This window comes from Carlito syrichta, unplaced genomic scaffold (genome assembly GCF_000164805.1).
Source record: "Carlito syrichta isolate Samal-C Ts95f unplaced genomic scaffold, Tarsius_syrichta-2.0.1 Scaffold301626, whole genome shotgun sequence".
In the NCBI taxonomy this organism is placed as follows: domain Eukaryota; kingdom Metazoa; phylum Chordata; class Mammalia; order Primates; family Tarsiidae; genus Carlito; species Carlito syrichta.
In genome coordinates this window covers 199,661-212,464 of record NW_007245722.1, presented here as the reverse complement: position 1 = coordinate 212,464, position 12,804 = coordinate 199,661, and the positions used below count along the sequence as shown (strand labels likewise).

The 12,804-nt window shown below is 40.4% G+C and overlaps 1 protein-coding gene across 1 annotated transcript; it reads left to right on the top strand.

The window, feature by feature from the left end:
• The first annotated feature begins 172 nt into the window (after positions 1 to 172).
• On the top strand, positions 173 to 9,536 carry SMIM19 (small integral membrane protein 19). The gene is made up of 4 exons (XM_008054992.1): positions 173 to 236; positions 4,164 to 4,304; positions 6,941 to 7,062; positions 9,331 to 9,536. Exons 2-4 carry the CDS (start codon positions 4,171 to 4,173, stop codon positions 9,393 to 9,395), a joined length of 321 nt encoding a protein of 106 aa, XP_008053183.1. The 5' UTR covers positions 173 to 236; positions 4,164 to 4,170; the 3' UTR covers positions 9,396 to 9,536.
• Positions 9,537 to 12,804: the final 3,268 nt, after the last annotated feature.

The window sequence follows — 12,804 nt, the reverse complement described above, 5'->3', positions numbered from 1 at the left end:
CGCCCGGGGCGACACGGGCCGTCGCGGCTTGTCTCCGGGTAAAAACTGAGAAAGGACGACAGAAAGAGACCTGGCTCCTGGCGCCTCCGGAAGCGCGGCCGGCAGGAAGTGACGACGGGCCGCCGGTGTCCCGTGTCCGGTGTCTGGTGTCCGGTGCGCGGTGCGCGGTGAGCGCCGGCCCGACTCGGGAAGAGCCCGGTGGAGCAGCGCGGCCGCCCCCGCCTCGGAGCCAGCGCGTGAGTGCCCGTCCCTGCCCGTCACCGCGTCACCGCCCCGCCCCGCCCCGCGGGGAGGAGGAGGCCGCCAGCCCAGCGCGGCCCCGCACCTGCCCGCCTTAACCTGGCCCCGGCGCCTCGGGACACTGGGGCTCGGGGTCCCGGCACGCGGCGGGACGCGGCCGCGCACCTGCGGGCCGGGCGGGAACGCGCACCTGCAGGCGGCGGGGCGGGGCCCCTGGCGCGGCCAGCGGGCGGCCTCCGGGGAGGGTGCGTGTGACCCCCGCCCACGTGGCGCCCGAGACGGGTCACGGCTGGAGGTCCGGGGCTGGCGACAAGCACACGTGTGACGGATCCGCTCTAGGCCGGGCCGGGCGACCTTGAGCACGTTATGTAACCGCCGCCTCCCGGTTTTTCCCCCGGTGCGGCAGAGCTGCGGTGCCGCCTAGCTAGCTCGGCTGCCGGGAAGTCGGGTGGACGTGTGGCCCGCGCGGCATGGACGCCCTCGCGCTCCTGCCTGCCTCAGCGTGGGGGAGGCCCATCTGCTGCAGGATCCCAGCCTCGAGTTTCAGAGGGCTGACGGAAGGAAATCCCACTTATGGATGCAGTGGAGTTTTTGTAGGGAACTCTAGAAGCCATCGAAGTGGTTCTAATCCGAAAGTGTGTCCGAAAATAAGGCTCTAAATGAGAGACAAAATTGATAGCATTCAAGACGTGATGACCAGCGACGCACAATTTTAGAACCGTCTAGACATGGTATTGGGAGCCCAAAACCAGGGCACTAATTTAAAAACATACAGTCACGTGATCCCTAGAAAAAGTAGTCCTCATCCTAAAAGTTTGTCAGCTTAAAACCAACCCCTAGTAGTCATATTTTGGCAACTTTATCTCTGGATACTCATGTTTACTTGGGATTTCATTCAGCTCATCCTAGCCTCTTTTTACTCAAATAGTTCAAGCATTACATTACAGGAAAATGTGAAATTTTCGTTTTCCCAAAAGAGCCCTGAGTGACATTCCAAACACATGACTAGTAGTATTGGTAATCTTAACCATTAACTTGCCAGGAATGAGCCATTGTAATACCCTTGGGCCTTTTGCTGACTCCAGAGGAAGGCTGTGGTGTTATGCAGTAACCACACAACAGGTGTATGTGTGTAGACTTGGTTAGACTGTTGCATGCCAGGGAGGAGGGGATGGGGTCATAGTTCAGGCCACATGTGGGCTGTCTGTACCATGACTGGACTTCACAATTCCTTATTCTTGGCAGTCTTACAGAGTCATGCCATTGGTTATGATTGAGGACTGGGCAGGAAAGGTCTACCCTCAGTGCAGATCTTTCCCAACTACACTGCTAAAAATAACTCAACTGCAGTCCTGGAAACACGAATGGTGGTGTCATTGCATACCAATGATGTTGTATAACGTATGTTGTATAATTCATGTTAAAATTTTACCATTCTGGGTCAGCAGTAATTAGAAACACATTTTTAAGTATAATTAAAGATTGACATATTTGGGCAGGAGAAAGTCAAGCTCTGGTAGAAATACACCATTTACTAAGTGTCACATGAATAGAATTTTGTGAAAAATTGAAACAAGTTAACCTGCTTCAGATCCATTTGGTCATTAGAAAACAGGTAGTAAACACTTTGGGGCTAGGACTCCTGCAGATACCAAAATTCACACATGCTTACGTCCCTGATAAAAATTTGCCAGATAAATGGCACCTGTGAAATGTTCTAGTGGCCCTTGCTATATTGTACCCCAATTTGTTAATAACTAACGAAAGCTACTACCCTTGCTCCTTAATTGTCCTGGGCCTTCTGCAGCATCTCAAATCAGAAGTGAAAAGTCATCTTTTTTTTTTGCCAAATGTTATTGCCCTCCTATTTTACATTTCGGTACCAATAAAGTTTGAGATTCTATAAATCATAAAGGCAATTGTAGTATCTTGGCTTCCAAAAGTTTCCATCTCTGAAGCATGCTGATTGCTTACTATAAATCATAATGTTACATTCAGAGGAACTCTAGAATTTTGTTTTAAGGAATAAGAATTGAAACTGTGAACATGCCAAATATCACCGTGCCTCCCACTCTTAAAAATATACATATCCACAGTCAGTCTTTAATGTCTACAACTTGGGTATAGTCTAGTTTTAAGAATATTTAGATGTTGCATCTATAAATTCTTAATAATCTAAAATGGTTTCTGTTTTTATTGTTTCTGGCTAATTTTCACAAGACTAATCTTTATATTTCAGCAGGCACCAATAGATATTTTAGAAAAATTACTCTTGCCCTCAAGAGTTTAAGTTAAATGGCTGTTCATGATAGTTTATCCTAAATGAGTAAGGTATGTCTCCAAACATCTGACAAAGACCAGGTTTCAGGAAGGGAGAAACAGGTCATATGACTTAGAAGCAGACCTCTGAAATTTTATTCATTTTATACAGAGGCAAGCCAGAAGAAAGAAAGCAGACTCTGTCCTCAATACATACTTATTAACTAACGGAGCCAAATCTACATGAATGAACATTTTGGAGGCTTAAAAGATGGACTCCAAGATATTTTAGTGGAAGAATTTCTGCAGTGCCTTCATTGTTGTAAGCAATCTAGAAAGAAAATTGCAAAACAGCTTTTTAGACACTCTAGATACTCTTTATCTTGGTATTAGAAAATGACTGTCTTATTCTCAGAAACTATAATACAGTTGTCACCTATCATTCAGTTTTTCTCCTTTTTTCAGTGCCTAAAACAACACTTCTGGATTTCTTTTATGTACTAGGTCATTTTACTTAAACTTAACCTTTTGTGTCTAACACAAGGGAGGAACTTTCTCTTTAAGGAAAAATTCAATTAGTTTCTCAAACACAAATAAGGAATCATTACCCTTTTACTTGCTATTTGATACACTTGCTGTTGTCACTCTTTCTGTGGGAATTTCTAAAGAATGCATTTCCTTGAGTGGAAGTCACAGCTGTGTAAATAGCAAAAAGTGACTTTGCATCCCATAGCTTCTTTCAACCAAATTTGGCCAGCAGGCCAAAACTAGATGAGCTCCAACATTTCCTAATTGTGCAGGAGGCATGTGAAGAGCCATGACCTGTCCGTCACGTCCTGACCAGGCATTGCTCTGTCACAGGTGCAGCACTGTTCTCCTGCCTCCCTACCAGGTGTTTGGGTTTGTGTTTTAATGTATTTTGCTCCTTTCATTTGGGTGATAGTTAACAATTTGGAAACTGCCGTTACATTTCAACTTCTATCTTCTTAGTAATGTTATTTTTTTATCCCAAGTGTTTACCATTATGTAGGAGCTACCATGTATCATAGCTGAACATAAGAGGCAATGGGTTATGTGCCTTAGTTATCTAGACCAGGAGTCAGTAAACTTTTTCTTAAAGGGCTAGATTATGAATTTCTTAGGCTTTGTTGGCTGGGAAGCAGAAATGAGGATATTACGCAGGTACAGTCATTCCCTTGATATCTGGGGGATTGGTGCCAGGACCCCCACAGATACCAAAATCCATGCATGCTTTTGTCCCTGATACAAGTGGCCCACTAGTTGTCTATAACCTACACACATCTTCTGTATATTTTAATTATCTGTAAGTACTTAGGATACCTAATACAAGTAAATGCTATGTAAATAGTTGTTATGTATTTTTAAATTTGTGGTTTTTTGTGTATGTATTATTATTTTTTCCAAATATTTTCTATTCATGGTTGGCTGGCTGACTGTGGATGTGGAACCTGCAGATAAAGGTGCCAACTGTACGCAGGACCATTTAGAATGTCCCCACTTAGAAATGTGGATCCAATCTTGGCACATGGGCTACACACAAACAGGTAGTGGACTGGAGTTGACCAGCAGGCCACATTTGCCTGCACTTCCCAGACAGTCATACCATCCTCATTAAAAGAAACCCTGCTTTCTTTTCTCTCCAGAATCTCCATGGCCAGAGGTTTCGGAGTGATGGGTGACGATGGTTCTATCGATTACACTGTTCATGAGGCCTGGAATGAAGCCACCAATGTCTACCTGATTGTTATTCTTGTTAGCTTTGGGCTCTTCATGTATGCGAAGAGGTAAAGTATTTTCCTTTCTTAGTGTAGACTTAAAAACCGGGCATTTAAAAGTTTTGCAAGTTTTGGACCCGAATCTTCTCTGTGCCGTCATGCCCGTCCTCCCGTTGCTGTGGGACCTGACAGGCTTGGCCCGCTAGCTCCCTATACTGCATGCCCAGGTCCATTAGAATTTTCTGTGGGAGCAGCTTGAGACCATAGATGTCACCGTTTGGGATCACTTCCTGCTTCTTTTGTTTTCTCCTGCATGCAGGCTAAGTCCTGGTCACACCTGGAGAGCTACAATAAGTGGGAGTGAAGGGCACTGTCCTTCCTCCCACTCTGACCTGTCCACCCCCTGCTGACTACCCTGATCATGTCTCATGCATTCCTAGCTGGCCTCCCCCAGATCATGTCTTTTAATTCCATTTACTTTTCTGCAATTATGACCTCTCGATGTCTCCATGGTGATATTTTGGGATCACATGCATGGGCCCTGCTCGGTGGGGTCCCTCTTGTAACCATAAAGCCTATTTAAGCCTTAAAAAAAAGTTTTGCAAGTTTTTGTTTTTGCTTTTTTTGAGTTGGAGTCTCACTCTGTTACCCAGGCTGGAGTGCAGTGGCACACTCATGGCCATCCCAGTGTTGACCTGCTAGACTCCAGTGATCCTTCCGCCTCAGCCTTCCAAGTAGCCAGAATTACAGGCGTGTGCTACTGTGCCCGGCTAATTTTTTATTTTTATTGTAGAGTCGAGGTCTCACCAAGTTGCCCAGGCTGGTCTCGAACCCGCAGGCTCAGGCAATTCACTCTCCTCTGCCTCCCAAAGTGCTGGGATTACAGGTTGAGCCACCGAGCCTGACCAGATTTTTAAAAACAATATGAATGCATGCATAAAATAATTTCATCAGGATTTTGTTTGTGCTGTGAAAGGTACTGTCTACTCTGGTCTCTCCTCAAGCACTGGTGACCGAGGTTTGGCTCTGAAACCCCATTGCTTTATGAGATGAAGATTTAAATACAGCTCTCAGCACCAGACCAGCTGCTCCAAACTCCCAATTCTGTAATGTTTGATATAGCTGAATCTTATCATCTAGACTGTGTTTATGATGACCCTTCAATTAACACACTTTTTTTATTTTTTTGGCCCAAGTTCCCAAAATGCAGAAGCACTAACTCCTATGTATCTAGCAGATCTCTCTTCAGCCAGTTAAAACTTTTCCTTGTTTCTCATGTATGACTCTATCATAGCATTTATTAAATAGTATTATTCTTATCTGATTCCTTGTCTGTCCATTCCACAAAATATCTTTTGTCTTTTACATTTGATTCCTTGGGGTGTCACACAGTGTAGATCCTCAATAACTGTTTCTTGCCTTAATTCCAGCTGTTGTAGCTTAATTTAACTGCTTTCTCACACTTCCTGGCTTCTTTTTCCAAAGTACAGTTTAAAAAAAAAGAAAAAGAGAAAAGAAAGACAGGAGTGGAGAAGGAAGACAGGGAACTTTGAAGAAGTAGAGCAGTATTAGTAGACTAGGTTGCTTCTTACTGTCACATGCTTCAAGGTGTCCTTTACCAAAGTAAAAAGGGCATTAAATTGTTCTAAATATTTAGCAATCCAGAAATAATTTTTGTTTGGCTGTGGAATGCTTCAGAGCCTATGCTTATGCTTGGATGTGTGTGCTTACCAGCGCTTCTCCAGAGCCATACCAAACCTGCCGGGCCTTCCTGGAGTAGCTGGGTTGCTAGCACCTGAGCTCTGGGGGGTGGGAGGTGACCCCATTACTGATCCCATGCAGATCAACAGTTTTCCTCCAAAATGGCTGCCACCTCTTTCTCATGTTTCTTTTAAAAGCAGAGGCACACGGTTTTTAATTTTAAAAAGATGTTCCCAGGCCAGGCATGGTGGCTTGTACCTATAATTGGTGCAAGTACTTTGGGAGGCCGAGGTGGGAAGATCACTTGAGCCCAGAAGTTCAAGACCAGCATGGGCAACATGGCAAAATCTCATCTCTACAGAAGATCAGAAAATTAACTGGGTGTGGCATGTGCCCGTAGTCCCATCTACTGGGAAGGCTGAGGTGGGAGGATTGCCTGAGCCCAGGAGGCTGTGGTGAGCTGTGATTATGCCATTGTACTCTAGCTTGGGCCATACAGCGAGACTCCAACTCAAAAAAATACATAAATAAATAAAATAAATGTCCCCACCAAAGCCATGCTGTTACATTTAATAAATATGTTTATTCCTTATTTTCCAAAAGGAAAGTCTACTCACATTCAGTTTTTTCTCTAACCTGCCATTTAGCTTTATTGGATGACATGAGCATGAGAAAAGATCAGGTATTTTCTTGTGTGTGCATTTTTTCATACAGTATTTGGCTTTTGGAGTAGGGAGAATCACAATGGAGAATTTCACTTTGTTGTATTAAATGGACTGTTTAACACTTTGTTTCTCTCTTATAGCCTCGTGGCTATGCATGCACAGCCTTATACCTGTTAGTAAAATAAGGAGTACTTGAGTCAAGAAAACATCTCACAAAGACAAAATGGAAAATAAAATACTTAGGTTCTTTTATCATAGCTTCTGATTACCAGGATCATAAGAATATTGCAATTCTGTAGACAATACATATCTCTCCTCTGCATGAATTTTGTGTTTTAGGAATAAAAGGAAAATTATGAGGATATTCAGCGTGCCACCTACAGAAGAAACGTCAGAGCCCAACTTTTATGACACAATAAGCAAAATTCGCTTAAGACAACAACTGGAAATGTATTCAATTTGTAAGTATATTCTGTGCTGAAATATATACATAAGCATGTTAAAATTGATTTTCTGCAATCGAGTCCAATTAGCAAAGTGTTACCAAAAATAGTTGGTAATGAACTTAGTTCCCTTTCCAGATGTTAACACCCTATTCAGATATTTGCCCTTGTGTTCCTTTTGTATTTTGTACCATACGCATGTGTTGCCAGGTCACAAGAAGACACAAAATATAGCAATTCTAGTCTCAGTAGCCAAAAGGTGGAAATAACCCAAATGTCCTTGACAGATAATCAGAATATGGGACATACAATGGAATATTATTCAGCCTTTAAAAGGAAGGATGTTCTGAAACATGCTACACATGGATAGACCTTGAAGACAATATGCTAAGTGAAATAAACCAGTCAGCGGGACATGTATTGGAGTATTTCACTTACATGGGACAGATCATAGAGATAAAACATAGGATCGTGGTTGTCAGGGGCTTCGGGAAGAGGAGAGTGGGGAGTTCTTGTTTAATGGTTCCAGAGTTCATGAGATGGAGAAAAGAGTTCTGTGGCTAGATGGTGGTAATGACTTGTGCAACAGAGTGAATGTGCAGAATTCCACTGAACTGTACACTTAAAATGGTTAGAAAGGTGAATTTTATATGGTATACTTTTACCACAATAAAAAATCCTTCAAAAAACTAATTTAAATGTTGCTTAAAAAAAAAAAAAAAGTACAGAGCCAGAAGCTCTCTATGGAAAATTGTAAACAAATAATTAAGTTTTTTTTGATGCTTACTCAGAACAGAAGTCATCCCCTATCAGTAGTATACTCAGCAATACAGCAAATACAGTTATAAACCACTATACAATTCTTTTCTTTTTTTATGGGAATAACATAAAATGTATCAGAATTCTTCTTTGTAGGATGCATTAGTTTCTATTGCTGCTGTAACAAAGTACCACAAATTTAATGACTTATAACAATAGAGACATTGTCTTGCAGTTCTGTAGTACGGTTAGAAGTTCTACAGCAGTCTCACTGGGCCAATATACAGGTGTCAGCAAGTTCCATTATTCCAGAGCCTGTAGGAGAAAGTCTGTGCTGGTTTTTTTTTCCAGCTCAGATTGCTTTGTTCATGACCCCCTTTCTCCATCATCAAAGCTAGAAGTACTGCATCTTTCTGACTATTCTTCGACGTTCACCTCTTTCTCTCTCTGAACTTATCCAGCAAAGATTTTCTGACTTTAAAGGCCCATGTGATTACATTGGGCCAGATAATCCAGGATAGTCTCCCCATCTCAAGGTCCTTAACCATAATCACATGTTCAAAGTCCCTTTGCCCTCTGAGGTGAAATATTCACAGATTATGGAGATTAAAATGTAGACATCTTTGGGAGTCATTGTATGTATAAACAGTGAGCACGTGTGTGGATTTGCGCATTTTATGAATCCCAGCACAAGGGGTCATTCTTAGTGTTCATAACTTATCTTGTCCTAATGGAGTCTAGTGGTTTAAGAGAAAATAGCCAACAAAATTATTTTCCTAAAGAAGAATCCTAAAGTTGTAAACTTTAAGCCACAAAAATCTGGATCTACTCTGGGAAGCATAGACAAGTAGAATCTCTTTCTTGACTAGTAAAAACTTAAAAGAAGAGGTTGAAAGTTTTAAAGCTATGCAGTGAATGATATTCACAATTGTTAGCCCTGTATTTTCCCTAGTTTCCAATTAAGACCATATTCTTCAACAAACATTTTTTTATAAGTACAAAAGGAAGACAGAATTGCTTATCTGGTTTTTTTAGTTTGTATTGATGATATTTATGTTCAACAGTAAGTCTCTTAGGCTTATAAGCTAAAATACAGTCAAATTCCTTATATTATAAATAAAAGCATTATTAGCTTAAAGTGGAAATGGGGGTAATAAAAGGAAATTATAGAACATTAATTTCAATAACTTAATTAATGTTTATATTTTAAAGCTCTGAATAATCCTGAGACATAAATAATAAGAAAGAAAACATATAAAAATGGGTATCTGTAGTATTTTTTTTTAGGCATGGTAGCATGCACCCATAGTTCTGGCTACTTGAAAGGCTGAGGGTATCTGTAGTATTGAGAGACTAGATGATCATGAAGTATAATAAATCTCCAAAGAAATACAATTATTTAATTTTCAACTAATTCTTTACTGAGCATCATAACTTGTCAGCATTTAATGATGTTAGCTAGTAATTATTTTGCAATTTTATTAATTTTATCTCTTTTTTTCTTCATGTTGTTGTGTTTTTTATTAGCAAGGAAGTATGACTACCAACAGCCGCAGAGCCAGGCTGACAGTGTGCAGCTTTCACTGGAGTGAGGCCTCTGAATCAGCAGCATAAGGAATTGTCGTTAAACAAATACAGTCACAAGTGCCTCATTGTTGTTACTAAATCATGAAAAACATCTTTAAAAACTTCTGTCTGCATAAAATCATTGTACTGTGACATTCTCTCAGTTTTTTGGAGTGTGACGTTTTGCTTTTTTAAATTGCATCTCCCAGTCATTGCTACACAATACAAATGGCTTAGAGGCCTGGACTCAGAAGCTGGCACATACCCAGGAAGACATGACATAACCAGATGCAGCCTTAACCTGGTGAAGACCTTCACCTTCTTCAGGATGCAGTCAGCCAGAGGCAAGCACACATCTTGGGGAAAGAGAGTCCTGGAGCTTAGGCCACTCGCTTAGAACATTTTCGCAAACTTAAAAAATAAAAATTCAGCCATTGGAATAGCTTCTTCCTAAATTACATTGTGATAAATGTAATATCAATAACAGGTTAATTGTGTTCTTGCTACTGGTGTTGATGACTCTAACTGGGTGGCCGTTCTTTGCTTCTTCAGAACTAGTGCAGTAAACTGTCTTTTCTACATCATGAAACATTCCCATCTGCTAATTTTAGAATCTTTCTGTAACTGGATTTTTTTCTCATTAATTATGTTCCCAGGAGTTTTTGTTTTTATCCCCCAGTTTCATTTCCACCAGATGGCTCTTCCCTGGGCCATACTGGGGCCATGCTGTTGAATAAAGGCCACCTGTACTTGATGCTGGCAACTTTTCCGTCATATTGCTGTTATGGTTAATGTTGCTGCCTGGTTACTTCTGCCTTTTTTAGCATAAAAGGCTTTCCTGAAGAACCTTGTGTCTTGCTGCATTTTGCACTGGGAAATGTATGAAATGTCTTTACCTCATTTTTTCATATTTACTTAAATAAAAGCTGGTTGGAGGTAGTGATAGGGAAGCTTAACTATCCCTGCAACCCAAAGAATCAGTTCTTGAATTAAAACTATTCTTAATTGTAAGAGCTAGTTAATAATTGTTTCAAGTATTATTTTCTTTTACTTTTATAATGGTGAAATTAAAGAATATACATTTTAAATGAAAAAGTGTAGCCCAAACAATCAGAGAAATTGCATTTACTTAAAAATTTTAATTATATCTTCAAAATGTATATATTGTACAGGGTGAATTGTTGACCAAATTGGATAATTCTTAAAAAGAAGTTTGAATGCGCTGCCTGTGCATACAGTTAAAAACTGAAACTTCATCTCTACAATAAATCAAAAATTAGCCGGACGTGGTAGCGCGCGCCTGTAGTTCCAGCTACTTGGAAGGCTGAGGCGGAAGGATCGCTGGAGCCCAGCAGGACGAGGCTGTGGTGGCTGGGAGCAGCCACTACACTCCAGTCTGGGCGACAGAGTGAGACTCCAACTCAAAAAAAAAAAAAAAACCTGACTGAAGGATTGTAAACAGTTATAATTATGTTGACAGAGCAGCAAAGGGACAACTATAAACTTTGCCTTGCCTTTGGAGAACTGTATACTTCCATGAGCAGAGAATTGAAGATGATTTAAGATGAAGACTTGAGCAGCAGGAGTAACTGTACTTATCACTGACATGTGGCACAATCTGGACAAATTATAAAAACGTGCTCTCAAATGATTTGTACGAATAATGCACATAAATAAATATAAACCACACAATGAAATGAATTATTTTCTTTGTGTTCACTAGATAGAGACGGTTGTAACAAACTGATAGATCATTTGGTTAGTGGCAAACCTTGGCGAGTGAGAGAGCATGAATTCCTCTTCATTTTTTCCTTACTGCTTGCTGATGGGAATCACACGCCCCGCTGGCAAGAACAACAGCAAGCCAGCTTTGAAGTCCCTGCTTCAACAGCTGAGCCTGGAAAGGGGCAGGCCCTGAAGCCACATTCAAAGTGGCGCAGACTGGTTGTCCTCTTGCCTGCATCCACCAAAGATTCAGCGGAACTCCTTGGAAGAAAAGTGGAATGACTCATAACTAGCAATTAACACTTGTCTTCTCCTTTTCCTGGTGTCTTCTTCCCTCTTGAATGCATAAGCTATTCAGCAGTAAGCACTGGTCAGCCTGCTCTGGTATACAGCCTGAGTGTGTTAAGTAATCAGATGTTCAGCTGATGCCAGCCAGCTGCACTAAGGGGAGAAGTCAGTCTCAGAGGGCACAGATGTTTGCTACTGACCTCACACTGTGCCAGGCTGAGTTAACTAGGATTCATCCGAAAAACAAAGTATTTTGGACATAGTGCACTATATATCTTTAAGGAATTAGAATTTTAAAGATATATACGTATATATATCTTTAAATATATATATATATAATTATTCTTTAGAAGTTTTTAGCAATTAACTCAATTTTCCATGCCAGTGAAAGTGGTTATGTGGAAAATTAAAAAAAAAAGCAAACAATATACGTCGTACATTTGCCTTTCCAAATTAGTTTGCTATACCAGTATTTTAATAGAGTTTTCAATCTCTAAGCTCTTACAACTAATGATAGTGGCTAGTGAACACAAAGCTATTTGAATTTCCAAGGGAGGGAACTATAACGGGATTGCAGATAATCTACAATTCTGCTAATTGGTATTTGGGCAATCTAGAGTGGACCAATAATACTTTAAAGAGTAGTCATGGTGTGGGTAATTGTTTTTACACATTAATTTTCTTCATTTTTATATTTACATTGAGCAAATTATCACATTAGTACGAGAGTCATGACATCACATTTTGAATTTGTTTGTCATTATGTACCATAATTTATCATTCTTAAGCAAAGTCTAACCTGCCATTACTATCTCGAATATCAATAAAACATCAATCAATTACATTTTGTTTATTGGAAACTAACAAACTTTAGTCCTTTTTATTGGCAGTCAAGGCTTTTATCAGCAAATGTCTTGGGGAAAGAAATTGCTCCCTTTCTTCCTTGAGACTTGATCATCAGAGTTAGCTCTCTCTTTTCATCTTTAAGACTTGTGATGTATTCTGAAGGCGAGTGGAGATTGGGTTTTAGAAATGCAAGTTCTAAGGATAGATTTTCATTTAACTATAAATGATTAATAAGTAAAAGTAGTTGAGAATGTAATTTCTCTAAATTTGCTTATTTAGTTGCATTCTAACTTTACTTAAGGTTCTGGATATTTTTGGCCACTTCTTAGATGCCTTACTTAATGCCCTGTGGCCTGTTGCCTTGGTGAAGTAGAATTAATAACAATTCTTATGCAAACTTAATACTTGTCAAATATACTCCTTCTTTGTTTTTTTTTTATAGACCTAGTAGGCTTCAAAAGGATTATAACACTAGTCTTTAATTATAGTTGTTTAGAAATCTGAGATGAACATATTAACCAACATATGACAAATGTAGACACCATTCTGCTTGCTAACAGCTTTTACTGAAGCCTG

Bases quoted from the DNA above. Each gene is read 5' to 3' on its own strand.
- SMIM19 (XM_008054992.1), top strand. From the start codon at position 4,171: ATGGCCAGAGGTTTCGGAGTGATGGGTGACGATGGTTCTATCGATTAC. The intron at 4,305-6,940 runs GTAAAGTATTTT...TTTGTGTTTTAG, and splicing joins CTCTTCATGTATGCGAAGAG to GAATAAAAGGAAAATTATGA. The intron at 7,063-9,330 runs GTAAGTATATTC...GTTTTTTATTAG, and splicing joins ACTGGAAATGTATTCAATTT to CAAGGAAGTATGACTACCAA.